At 51.9% G+C, this 13,350-nt stretch overlaps 1 protein-coding gene across 1 annotated transcript; it reads right to left on the reverse strand.

The window, feature by feature from the left end:
• Positions 1–4,127: 4,127 nt before the first annotated feature.
• On the reverse strand, positions 4,128–13,037 carry LOC120238735 (protein canopy homolog 3-like). Its single transcript, XM_039242690.1, has 6 exons — positions 12,732–13,037; positions 8,917–9,040; positions 7,811–7,907; positions 5,508–5,630; positions 5,140–5,257; positions 4,128–4,782 (listed from the first exon to the last, which is right to left on the reverse strand). Exons 1-6 carry the CDS (start codon positions 12,892–12,894, stop codon positions 4,571–4,573), a joined length of 837 nt encoding a protein of 278 aa, XP_039098621.1. The 5' UTR covers positions 12,895–13,037; the 3' UTR covers positions 4,128–4,570.
• Positions 13,038–13,350: the final 313 nt, after the last annotated feature.

A 13,350-nucleotide genomic window follows, 5' to 3' on the forward strand; every position in this document is an offset into this window, starting at 1 on the left:
CTCAAAAATACACTTGATTTTAGCCAAAAGGCCGAGAAGCAAACTCTCTCTCAAAAGTTAATAACACATTAAAAATTTTTGAAAAAAAAGAAGTTGTAAACAGGAGCCAGCCCTTGAGGGGCACATGGCTGGCTCAATAGGTGGAGCATGTGACCTTGATCTTGGGGTTGTGAGTTTGAGTCCCATGTTGTGTAAAGAGATTACTTAAAAAAAAAAAAGAAAAAGAAAAAAAAAAGCCAGCCCTTGAGGGCAGCATAAGGGTCAAGCTGGCTTTCACCTATACACAACAGTAAACTCTGAAAAGGGAGAGACTTGAAAGTTACCTTACTCCTAATTGCAATCCCCACGTTGAAGCTGGAAGACATAGACTAGCAGACTGTATAGCTGAGCTATCTTCTAGAAGAGAGCCACGTATGAGGTGGATAGTACTATCTAAGCCAAGTCATAGCTGCAGGGCACCTCAGGACACTGAAGCCATTCCACCTATGCTCATAACCTGTTAGGACCACTTATGTGGGACTTTGGATAAATTATTTAACCTTTCCTTCAAGAACTACTTATTAAGCTGCTATTCTGTGCTGTACTCTACTAAGTGCTAGGGATACAAGAGTGAAAAAAAATAGATGAAAATCACTGTTCTTTTTGTGGTGGTGGTGGGGTGTGTGTGTGTAGAGGGGGCGATGGTAATGTTTCATGAGCTGGGTGCAGGGACTTGGGTGTTCAGTTTGTAAAAAACCATTGAGCGCTTACATGCACTTTTTGTATTTCAACAGTTTTTAGAAATCCATGGCCTTGAGATCATAGCAGTATTAAATAATTATGTCAAGCATGTAGAACTGTTTGTCATACAGTAAGCACTCAAAAAATAGTAGCTATTATCCCAGTGATACGTCTTACTAGAGCAAACTAGGCCATCAGGGGATGTTCAAGAGAGATTCTGCCGTCTCTGCTGCGAGGATTAATCCACAGAGCTCTCCTATAAACCAGTTAGGTGCAGACCACGCATCTGTAGCAAGAAGTGTGCTTTATGATAAAAAAAAAAAATAATGGAGCGCCTGGGTGGCTCAGTTGGTTGAGTGTTGGACTCTTGGTTTCAGCTCAACTCATGAACCCAGGGTTGTGGAATTGACACAGGGCTCTATGCTGAGTGTGGAGTCCGCTTAAGTTCCTCTCTCTCTCTCCCTAAAATAATAATCATAAAAACTAAGATAAAAAAATAAAGAGGCATTGGCTCACACTTGTGAACTGAAATGATGCAGGGCTGCTGTGACCATGTGGACAGTTGGATACTGCACAAAGGTTCCATATTTAAGGGACTGCCATTCGTGGTTTGTAAATTTATTATTTTCTGGTGGAATTCTGGTGATCAGTGTCTTATTCTGACAAAGCTGACGGTAAGACAACTTTTGTGAAGAGCACCATTTTCTGATGTGCAGAGACGCTGCATTGGAAATACCATCCAGGAACTGGGAAGTTGAAGAAACTACTTTCTAGGAATTGCCCTTTAGAATAAATACAGAGTCCCTGTGTATCCGCCCGAGACTACAGAGCCCCAATCCCTGACACTTGACTACCAGGGCCTGTGGTTCTTTTAATCACGGAACTAAAAGAAATGCTTTCTGGTTTACTCAACAGCCTTTGTGGTTCTGGATGTTGGAAGTCTTTGCCTAAGAGACCGGTCTTCTCTGGAGTTCTGACAAGTCGTGTTTCTGAGGACAAGGCACGGACATTGTGGCTTCATTGAGGCCCTGCCCCCTCTTAGCAAGGCACCCTGTGTTTCTCCCAGTACAGTAGGGCCCAGCTGGCCTCGTCTTAAGAACCATGAGAGGGGTGCCTGGGTGGCTCTGTCAGTTGAGTGTCCGACTTCGGCTCAGGTCATCTCAGTCCGTGGGTTCGAGCCCCACATCGGGCTCTGTGCTGACAGCTCAGAGCCTGGAACCTGCTTCAGATTCTGTGTCTCCCTCTCTCTCTGCCCCCGCCCCCCACTCGCTCTCCGTCTCTCAAAATAAAATAAAGACATCAAAAAATTTTTTTTTAAATCATGAGAGAGGCTTGTTAAGCACGTACTCCCAGGTCTGCAGCCCAGAAAATCTTAGGTGGTCCAGACATCTGTGTTTAACCACCATTCCGTGTGACTCTCATGTTCAAGGGAGTTTAGGAAACCCTGTCCTAATGGGATTTCTAAGAAAGGGACTAAAATCAGATTAACTGGAGCTCAGTCAGTCCCCTCATCTTATAGAGAGAAGGGGTGTGGGAAAGGGGAAGGCAATATTCAAGTGCAGAAAGGTGTGGTAGGGAGAGGAAAAGAAATACCTGGAGGGAAAGCTGGATCTCGCCTCTGGCTCTTCCAGGCTGAGCTGGGGGAGAGGCTGCTTGCTGGCATGGGTGGGTGGAGAGCTAGTGTATGCAACCGGCTTGGCTCTTGTTGGTAGTGTGTGTGGGGGTGGTGGTGGTAGTGAGGAACAAGGTGCTATTCATGCAGCAGCCACAGGTCAAAGAGCAAAGCAGTCACAGCACTGTCTGCCCTCTGGTCTGGGACTGGGCCTGGATTGGGTCGCTGGGCCAACACCCCAGTAAGGGGACAGGTCTTGTCTCATCCTCCTTTAAGGACCAATGAAGCTCTAGGGACTGATGTAAAGCAGGCACTGAGGTGCTGTGGGTCAGTGACAGAATGGGGGCATCAGAGACTAGCCACGAAATCCTAGACAGTCCAGGGGTCTGCAAAGCTTCCCCAGCCCTGGGCTCCAGCGCTTGAACAAAGTCCTCAGTGGGACCTGAGTCTTGACTGGAATCTCACTGCCCACAGCCCCTTCAGCACGGGGCAGTACCCATCCTGGAGATGGGTGGGGGCAGAGGGGCTGAACCAAACAAGTAGCCTCCTTCAAGGACCCGCTGGAAGCCTCACCAGCCAGAAGAAAAAAGCTCCCAAGTTTGCCCTGCCCTCTATGGCCTTGGCTGCCTGGATACAGGGGAGAAGAGGGCCTGAGCCCAAGCTACGAGGGGGGCCCTCACCCCCAGTTCAGACCCTGGAACATGTCACCAGAGCCAGAGTCTGGGACACTCCAGCAGCGTATCCCCTCCTGCCCACCAGGCCCAGGCCAGAAGCACGGAGTCTGGGTGGGTGCACTCAGGGGACCTGGGGGCAGGGGGACGCCGCCTGGCCAGGACCTTCTGCCATTGTCTCCTTCTAAGAAGCCTCCGCCTTTCCTTTGAAAAGAGGCTTGCTGGTGAGGGTGGAGTTCAGGCTAAGAAACCAAACCAGTTGGATGTGGAGCACGCTGCCAGTGGCGGGTGGTGGGGGAGGAGCTGGTGGCTTCGGGGCAGTGGAAATGCAATGGGCCCAGAGTCTGCGTGCCGGCTGCACACTTCCTGACGGCAGGACTTGGGCATGTCACTTAATCTGAGCCTCAGTTTTGTCTTCTACAAAATGAGGCTAATGGCAACCCCCCACACACTTGTAAGGGTTCAAGTTAAAGCCCTGGGAGTGTGCACTTGTCTGCACTATTGCTACTGAGGGCCCTGATCCCTGCCCTCAGGACAGAATGGGGCGGTCCCTGGGCCTCCCACCCCTTCTCACGAGAGAGGCCAGCTGGTTCCTCCCCTGCACCCATAGAACACGGTGTGACCAGCTGTTGCTGGGGGGCTGGGGTGTCCTCCCTTCCAGACTCCAGGCACAACAGCTAGAAGAGCAGAGTGATAAGTTGTGGTCATCAGGGAACAAGGTTCAAGACCAACAAGTAGGGCAGGAGAGGTGGGAAGGAAGGGCGGGATCTGGCGGGGTCACCAGTAAACTGGTTTACACAACAAAGGGGAAGGCTCTGGTCGACAGAGGAGAGGCAGGAGGGAGGGCGGCCAGATGCCCAGGGCGCAAGCGAGGCCCCTCCTGGCCTGGGGAGCTCAGAGAGTCCAAAGGCAGCTGAGGAGCAGGGACAAAGCCGGGTCCAGGGCCTCACCTCAAAACAACCTGGGCCTCGCCACAGCTGGCAGGCCCAGTGTCAATAAGGGGGTGTGGGAGCAGCCTCTCTGCACTTGGCCCTCCCGGCCTGGAAGGTGAGGGGCAGAAGGTAAGGGGCGGGAGAGCAACAGGGACTCCAGGCCCCTCTGAGGAGCCAGAAGGGACTTAAAAATCAGAACAAAAAAGGCCAAAAGGTTTTTACTCTGTGAGCCCTGGGGAGGGCCGGGCAGAGTGCAAGGTGTCCGCAGGAGGGGGTGAGCAGGGGTGGGGTGGCTGGTAGTCTTGCTTCCCAGCTGGGAAGGAGTGAGGGGAGGTGAAGGCCGGGCGCCCTCCCCACACCTGCCCCTCCGGAGTTCGTACTGGAGTCCTCGGCAGGCGTGAAACCGCTCGGCCCGCCCGAAGCCTGGCGCAGAAGAGCCGCCTGGCAGAGGGGGGAGGTCGGCAGGCTGCCGCAGCGGGTCTCAGCTCTCCCCTGGGCCTGTGTCTTTCCCGGCAGGAAGCCGGCGCGGCAGGGAGGACCTGGAGCGGGACAGCCGCCCGCCTGCCCGCCAGAGCTGTGCCCGATTCCTCAGCTTCCAGGTCGGGGGTCGCGGTACAGGGGGTGCTGGGTTAGGCTCAAAGCTCATCCGGGGGGCTGTGTGTGAGGGGGGATGCCTTCTGGATGCCCTCATCCTCGTCAGAGCTGGGGTCTTCTCCGAGGCCTAGCTCCTTCCTCTGTTTGCTGCCACTGCCCGAGGCCTTGACCTTGCTGCTCTTCTTTTTAGACTTCTTCCCACCCAGGGCGGCTGTGTCCCCCTTCTTGCCGGACCACTGCTCTGCGAGGCAACCTGGGGTGAGGAGAGACACCCTCAGCAGACGGGTCTGCTGGCTGAGGAGCGCTGATTGGGTGGCCCTGGAAGCGGCAGCTGGCAGTGGTGCCCAACGTCCAAGTCCCTGCCTCCTGCCTGTCTGTGGCCCCCCAGCTCCTCGGGGCGGGGGGCATCTGAGTTATCTCCATGTTATTCTCCCGGTTTCAGTACCTCTTACTCTACACTGTCCCATCAAGCTCCTCGAGGGCAGAGAGGCTCTGGTGTTCTCTAGTTCTTATTTCTTTTCTGTCCTCTCCTTACCCACCTTCCCTGAAGGGGAGCAAGCAGTAAGACCAAGGGCCCACCCGCCCTGCCCTCCCTCTCCCTCAGACTCACTGGTGTCCTTGCCCTTCAGCACATGGTTGGCGCAGAGGAACTGAGTCAGGTCTTCCTCCTGGTGGTTCCTGTACCAGTCCTCGATCACCTCCTCAAACTCTTCCACCAGCACGTCGCACTATGAATCAGAACACACCGCATTGGCAAAGCCCCGGCATGGACTCGCCCCAGGGGGAGCTCAGCCAAGCCTCACAACTCACTGCAGGACAGGCGGGTGGCTGGGATTCTCCTGAAAAAACTGAGCACAGAGAGGTGAGTGAGTTGCCCAAAGCCTCCCAGCTCTTGGTGGCCTTCTTCAGCCCCAGGCCCAGCCCAGTCCCTACCCACCCCTCTGGGGCACGGTAGCCTGAGGGCTAAAGGGCCCTTACCTGCTTCTTAAGGTCAGCCACCTCTGCAGAAGTCTCATTCCACAGCTCGTAGGGGATATCCATCACCACCTTGACCCCTTTGTGGACCAGGTTGTGCAATGTCTCAAAGGTCTCAGACATACCCTGGAAGAGACAACCAGGCATGAGAAGCCGAGAGCCTTCCCCGCCTCACACCCTCCTCTTTGGGAGGTGCTGGAGGCCCAAGGACCCGGCTCTGAGAAGTCAGGACCCTCCGGCTTCTCACACTCGACCTCACCTTCCTCTCCCCTCTTTCAGGCCTGCCTCCTACAACCCCTACACACCTACATCTACACCCACACCCACCCCATCCTGCCTCCCCACACCTCCACCTTTCAAAAGGGGCTGCTGTGGGGGGTGCCTGGGTGGCTCAGTAGGTTAAGCGTCTGACTCTTGACTTTGACCCAGGTCATGAACTCACAGCTGTGGGATGGAGGCCCGCGTTGGGCTCTGCACTGAGCATGGAGCCTGCTTAAGATTCTCTCTCTTTCTCTCTCTCTTTCTCCCCCCCTTTCCTCCCCACTCTCTAAAAAAAATAAAATAACAACAATAATTTTAAAAAACAACCCCAAAAAGGGCTCCTGTTATCTTCGGGGCCTTTGAATAGCTACTCCTTTCCCAGGAACGAAGAGTGTCTTGGCTCTCCCCCCTCATTGTGTCACTGTGGCCGGGAACACTCACGCCCCCTGGCCAGATCCACTCACTGCTCCAGGTTCTTCCCAGGGCTGTGCCTTTCCTGGGTTGGAAGAGGGCACAAGCGAGGCAGGGAAGACAAGGCTCCGTAAAAATATTTTGGCCAGCTACCTAGGTCTTCTCCCTGGAGACTACACCTACGGTGATCTACTTCCTCTATCTTTCCAGAGGTAATGCATGCAACTACAAGCGAATATACATACAAATCTATCCTGCGCTCCTCACCCCCACTTTTTACACCAGCGTGGTATAGAGCAGACACACTATTCTGCACCTTGGCCTTATTTACTTAATAACAGACCTTGGAGATAATTTTGATTCAATCCATAAAGAGCTACCTTATTCTTTGTTTTGTCCACTGAACGGCAATATCAATTTATTTAACCACTGGTGGATGGTTAGGTTGTTTCTCATTTTATTGCTATGGAAAATGATCTTAAACATTTTTTTTAAGTTTATTTATTTAGGGGTGCCTGTGTGGCTCAGTCGGTTAAGCGACCAACTTTGGGTCAGGTCATGATCTCATAGTTCATGGGTTCAAGTCTGACGAAGGTCTCTGTGCTGACAGCTCATAGCCTGGAGCCTGCTTGGGAATCAGTGTCTCCCTCTTTCTCTGCCCCTCCCCCACTCATGCTCTGTCTCTATCTCTCTCCCTCAAAAATAAATAAAAACATTTAAAAATTTTTATAAGTTTATTTTGAGAGAGAAAGCATGAGTGCGGGATGGGCAGAGAGAGAGAGAGAGAGAGAGAGAACCCAAGCAGGCTGCATGATTATCAGCAGAGAGCCCGACACAGGGCTCGAACACATGAACTGTGAGATCAAGACCTGAGCCACAGTTAGATGCTTAACCAACTGAGCCACCCAGGGGCCCCATGAACATTTGTATATTAAAGCAAAACCTGGATTTATTACTGAGTAGAATACAAAATTCATACAAAATTTTACAAATCTAACACTTCTGCTGCTTAAGGCTCTCTAGGGTTCCCAGGGGTTTCTGACTAATCAGCTTCACTGGAAGGGCACTCAGGTGGAGAAATGCGGGCAGCAAGTCTCTTACGATGTGCCAGGCACTGAAAATGGAGAGACAAAGAACTAGGGGCCTTGTTGTAAGAAACTCCTTCCTCAGGGACAGAGGCATTCGCGCATAGAATAAGTGCACTAAATGTCACACAGGCACCCCGACAAAGGTCCAGGTGGGTGCCCTGTGGGCCCAGGGGAATCAGGGAATAAACCCCCCCTCCACACGCTGCCGTGTCTTCTGACATCTCTAAATCCCACAGGTCAGTACTCCCTGAGCTCTCACTGCCCAAGTATCCAGGCCTCCATGGGGGCTGCCACCCTGCAGCATTTCGGCCTGAGGCTGAGACAGGGCCCTGATGGGCAGCCCAGGCCATGAAGAATGTGTCTATTGCCACTGAAAAACCAGGCCACTGTGTGTGGGGGGGGAATGCACACCGTGATCAATGACGAATGGGAAGAGGCCAAGGGGGGAGACCCCAAGCGTGATCTTCAAATCACACCCACACCGGTGGCCCAGAGGCACCTGCAGGCCTGACCCCAGTGGGGATGAAGGACAAGCATGAATCCAACCTTGGCAAACCGGTTGCTGCCGGTCCTCTCCTTGTGCAGGCTATAGTCCAGGAGCCTCTTGCAGATGGTCTCAGTGACTTCGATTAAGCGTAAGTCCCTGCAGAGACAGCAGCGCGAGAGGGACTGAGCTCCTGCCCCGGCCCCGGCGGCCCTGCTACCCCAACACCTGCGCGTCTCAGCAAAGGGAAGCCAGAGCTGGAAGGAAGATAGGTCATCTGGTCTGGGGGCCCTGAAACGCTGGAACACAGACCAGAGAGGCAAAATTGTAACAGCTCTGTGGGAAGGCATTTTTTATAAAGCTAAATGATTCAGTATTTAGATGGCTTTATAAAGCAAAATATTAAATTTTGTTGTTAAAATATTTCTTTTTGTTGTTGTTTTAAGATTTATTTTTAGGGGCACCTGGGTGGCTCAGTTGGTTGAGCCTCCAACTTCAGCTCAGGTCATGATCTCACGGTTCGTGGGTTCGGGCCCAGCGTCAGGCTCTGTGCTGACAGCCCAAGAGCCTGGAGCCTGTTTCAGATTCTGTGTCTCCCTCTCTCTCTCTGACCCTCCCGTGTTCATGCCGTCTCTCTTTCAGAAATAAATAAAACATTAAAAAAATTTTTTTAATTAAAAAAAATTACTTTTAAGTAATCTCTACACTCACTCAATGTGGGGCTTGAATTCACAAGCCTGAGATGAAGGGTCGCATACTCCATCAAATAAGCCAGCTGGGAGCCCCCAAATATTTCATTTTGAAAGGACGATCATGACTGATGAAAGGCTTTTGGGGGGGGTTATTTTTGGTATTTATTCCTGGCAAAATTAAAAATTGGTAATCCTATGTTACCAATTTTTTTTTTTAAATTTGCACTGGTCCAAGTAATCCAAGAGTCTTATCAGATGAGATAAGGCCCAACAGTCTTGCTTTGACAGATAAGGAGCGGAATGAAGGGATTTATGAAGCCCACACAAAGAGCTGGGGGCAAAAGCAAACTTAGGTGTTGGTCAGAGCCACCTCCCTTTGGTGGGTCTGCCTCGCTGGAAGGGAGAAGGGAAGTCCAAGCATCTAAAGCCTTTAGGAACAAAGCAGGCCGGGCTAGTGGGTACCGTTTTTCACTTACGACTTGGTGTATTTGACTCCGGAAGCCTTCCGGTCCAGGATGCCATAGCCTGTGTCGATCACCTCCTTGGTCTTGCCGGTTTCCTCAAAAGCTGACTTCAGCTCCACGGCAACGTACTTACACACTGGGGGCGGGGGACACAGCACAGCCCACTGAGTGCACGTGAGTCTGATAGGAGCCAGCACCCAGCAAAACACAGTAAGGGGGGGTGCCTCTCCCGGACTGGGTCAACACTCCAGGCAGGGAAGGAGTTAGCCTCAGACCACCACGTGGAGGCCACTGGGAGAAACTCGGCTCCAAGACTCACTGCCCCGTGTGCCCAGTCCTGGCCCTTATCCTAAGGACTCCATTTCTCCCAGCTCCTTCCTGTCCCCCCACCCCCACCACCCTCTGTAATCATTTTACTTTAAAATTTTCAAACATACAAAAAAGCTGAATGAGTACAATGAACAACTATACATGTTCCACTCATTTCAACACTTTGTTAATGATTTGCTACAATCTCTCTCCAATACATAATATAAAATAATATGATAATATAGTAATATATCTCAACAATATTCACTGTTTTTGAGAAACCATTAAAAATGATTTTTTTAATGTTTATTTATTTTTCAGAGACAGGGCACGGGTGGGGGAGGAGCAGAGAGAGTGGGAGACACCGAATCCAAAGCAGGCTCCAGGCTCTGAGCTGTTGGCACAGAGCCCGACACGGTGCTCGAACTCCCGAACCATGAGACCACGGCCTGAGTCAAAGTCAGACGCTTGACTGACTGAGCCACTCAGGCACCCCTTTGCTAAACCATTTTAGAAATAAGTTGCAGATATCATGATCTTTCACCCCTAGAAATGTCCTCATGCATCTCTGGCGATTAAGGACCTTCTCCATGACAACCATACAGCCATACCAATACTCAGAAAATTAACAATAATTCCAGCTTCACTTAATACTCAGTCCACATTCAAATTTCCCCAATTGTCCCCAAATGTCTTGAATGCCTGTTTTATTACTTGATCCCCCCCCCCCCCCCCCCCGTCTGTGTCTACTGTTTCTGTACATTCATCTAGTTTCCTCTTACTCTTCCTCAGTTATTAAGCAACTCCTAGGTGTCAGGCACTGCCTGGGGATTCACAGATGAAAACAAGGTTCCAGATCCAGTCTAATGGGGTAGAAAGAATTGTAAACAAATAATTACCACTGCATGAGGAGTGCTACCACTAAAAGCGTGACCTGTCCAAGGCTCCGGGAGCACACTTAATGCCCTCTAGGGACTTTTCTGCCCATTCTCCCAACTTCAAAGCCTCCTCCTACTAGAAAGCTCTTCTGGACCAATCCCACATGCTCTTAATTTTATCTGGGCCTCTTCAGGATCCATGCTCTAAGGGCCTTTGGCCATTTTGTGTCTCCCAACTAGACCATAAGGGTACCCAAAATGAGCATCATGTAATTGGATTTTTTTCTGTATTCCCCTAGTCTAGGACTCTGTGTGTTGGATACTTAATAAATATTGCTGAGAGACTGTGTCTGTGGTCGAGCAGCTTCTGATGCTTCTGAATGAACATGATCTATAGGCTAAATGCCATCAGGGTTCTTATAACACTGACAGCAGACTTTGGTAGGAGACCAATTCGCCACCGAAACAAGCACATCCCCTGAAGGCGTGCTTGGTAATATTTTATAACATACCCATTAATAAATGGCTTGGAGAATCTGGACCACACGAAAATGCCAAAATACAAGCTGGGATCTCAGAGTCTGCAATGAATTCAGGTGGCTCACCTCCCTGGCTCTCGATCCAGGACACCTGTCCCCCTCCCCTCTCTGTTCTGTACTATGTGAGCTCATCACTTCTCTGGCTCTTTTGCTCCTTTCTCCCACACCCTCCACGTTTAGGATTCCAGACCCTGGGGACCTGGAACCTCCTTTCTCTCTTGTGCCCATCAACCATAACCTTGCTTCTCAGCTCTTCCAAACCTTACCTTTTCAAGACCCCCTCTGGGGATCCCACCCAGAACCAGATTTGGAGGAGGCTCATGGCACCGGCCCCAGATTCTCATGGACACCCACCTACTCTTTTTCTGAGCAGCCTTTCCCTCCTCTGTGCCAAGGCCTATTCCACTGAGGCTACTGAGCCAGGAGGCAGGCTTTGTGGGCCAGATACAGTCAGCATTTAAAGTTTTATTTATTTATTTTGAGTGAGAGAGGGCATGCGTGTGCGTTTAAGCCTGTGCAAGTGGGGTGGAGCAGTGAGAGAGAGAGGGAGAGAGAGAGAATCCAAAGCAGGCTCCATGCTGTCAGCACACAGCACAACGTGGGGGCTCAAACTCACAAACCGTGAGTGACCTGAGCCACAACCAAGAGTCAGATGCTTAACTGACTGAGCCACCCGGGTGACCCTGAAAATGCCTTTTAAATTAATCTTTATCAGTTAGCTACAGAATGAGGTTGGACTAGAATCATCTCTTAAGATCTTTGCCAGCTCTCTGCTTCTCAGTCTGTGAATGCCTCCTAATGGAAAGAAATGTGAGCTTCTTAGATTATGAGGATAATTAGAGACACAGTGGAGACTAAGACTGAAAACAAAGAGAGGAAGTTAACCCCGCAAAGGAGAGTTCTAGAGAAAGAGTGAAAGGAAAGCATCGCAACTCTCTGCCTGTCTATTTATGGGACTGAGGGACAAGGTACAGGCTAGCACCCATACTGGGAGCCCTCCCAGTGAAGTCGGCTCATGTCTGAAGTATCTCACCTTTCATCTCTCCAAAGAAAGGATTATGTGTCCCAAACCACCCCACCCCCACTTCCCAGTGCTTAGGGAACATCTGGCCTGCTGTACCCTGTGAATTGGGATGAAATGGATTTATAGCCAACTTTCTGAGGGGTTTGAGTTACAGAGATGGGAAGAAAGGAGTGGCTGCGAAACTCTGAGGAGAAAACAGAAATGGGGGGAGAAAGGCATTTCACAGTCCTAGATGGCTGACTTGGGTGCTGGTGCTCTTTCTCTCTGTAGTTCCACACCTCCACTCCTATACCTTTGGGATTCGTTTTTCTCCTTATTCCTAAATCCTCCTCCTCCCTCACCAAATTCCCCCAGGTCTACTCTTCTCCCCTAAGGCCTCAGACTTTCTCTTTCCTGAATACACACCCATAGTCCCTGTTTATTCCTATTTATTCCAAAAATAGTCACTGGGTGCGTACCAGGCACTGTGTGAATAAATATCTGAGAAAAGGTCCTGCCTTCAAGGAGCTCTCAGCCAGTGGGGGAGTCCATCAATTACACCAATTAGTGAGGGCACAAAGGAGAGAGTCAGGTTCTTCTTCCCCTAAGAACAGTCATACGGACGTTTTCAGTTCCTCAAACTTGTCTGTCCTTTGCTTCTTAGCCTGTAGGCCTCTGCATCTGTGGTTTCCCAAGACATTCTCTCTGTTCACTTCTCTTCGCCCTGCGAAGTCCTAATTATTGTTTGGGTTTCCTATAAGAAGTCTTTCCTGACTTCCCTCTACACACAGCCTTTCCCCCCATCAGTAGGCTAGATTAGATGCTCCTGACTCGGCCCGCAAACCCTGTATCTATCATGGCATCTACCAACCCTGGATTATAACTGCTTCTTTTGTACCGACTTGAGAGCTCCAGGTGCACCGAGACCTGCTCTCTTGCCCGCCCCCGTGTCCCCAGCGTCCAGCACAGTGCCAGGCACACAGTGGCCTCAATGAATGAAGAGACTCTAGCTCAGGAGGCAAGGATCTTGCACCCACCCCCACCCCCGCACGCCCCGCCCCTCCGGCAGGATACTCCCGGCGGGCCCCGCCCCCTCACCTTCGCATTTGCTGGGGAGTCGAACCCAGTCGGTCTCCTCGGCTTGCGCGGGGCTCGGGCCCAGCTCCGGGGCCGGCAGTAGCAACAGCAGCAACAGTAGCAAGGAGAAAAGCAGCAGACAGCGGGGCCGGGGCCGGGGCGCGGGCTCAGGCGACGGCTCCATGGCCCAGCCGGACCCGACCCCAGCGGACCGGGCTGCGCTTCCTCCGGCTGAGCGCGCGGGGCAGCTTCCCGGAGCCGCTTCCGGGACTGCACACGTGCCTCGGCGTAACCAGGGCAACAGGGAGCCCCCGGCCCGCTCCCTCCTCCGGCCGCCCCGGCCCGCCCTCCGAGCCGACGGAGGCCCGCGGACTACGCAGCCAATGGGTTTTCCGGGGCTTGCCTCCCAGCGAATGGGAGGGCGAGCTTTTTTAGGCCTCGACCAATGAGGGAGCAGATGGTGTCCTCAGTTTCCTATGGCAGCATCTTTTCCCACCCACTAAGGGTGGCTCCGGAGGGGCTGTGGGACCAAGACGCCGAGCGGGGCTGGGCCTGAAAGGGAGGAGGTCGGGCTCGTTGGTCCTGGAAGAGGTCTGGAAGGCGGTCTTCACGGCGTTCGCCGCCGCCTCCTTGCGCGTCA

Source organism: Hyaena hyaena, unplaced genomic scaffold (assembly GCF_003009895.1).
Source record: "Hyaena hyaena isolate Hyena2069 unplaced genomic scaffold, ASM300989v1 scaffold_211, whole genome shotgun sequence".
Lineage (NCBI taxonomy): Eukaryota > Metazoa > Chordata > Mammalia > Carnivora > Hyaenidae > Hyaena > Hyaena hyaena.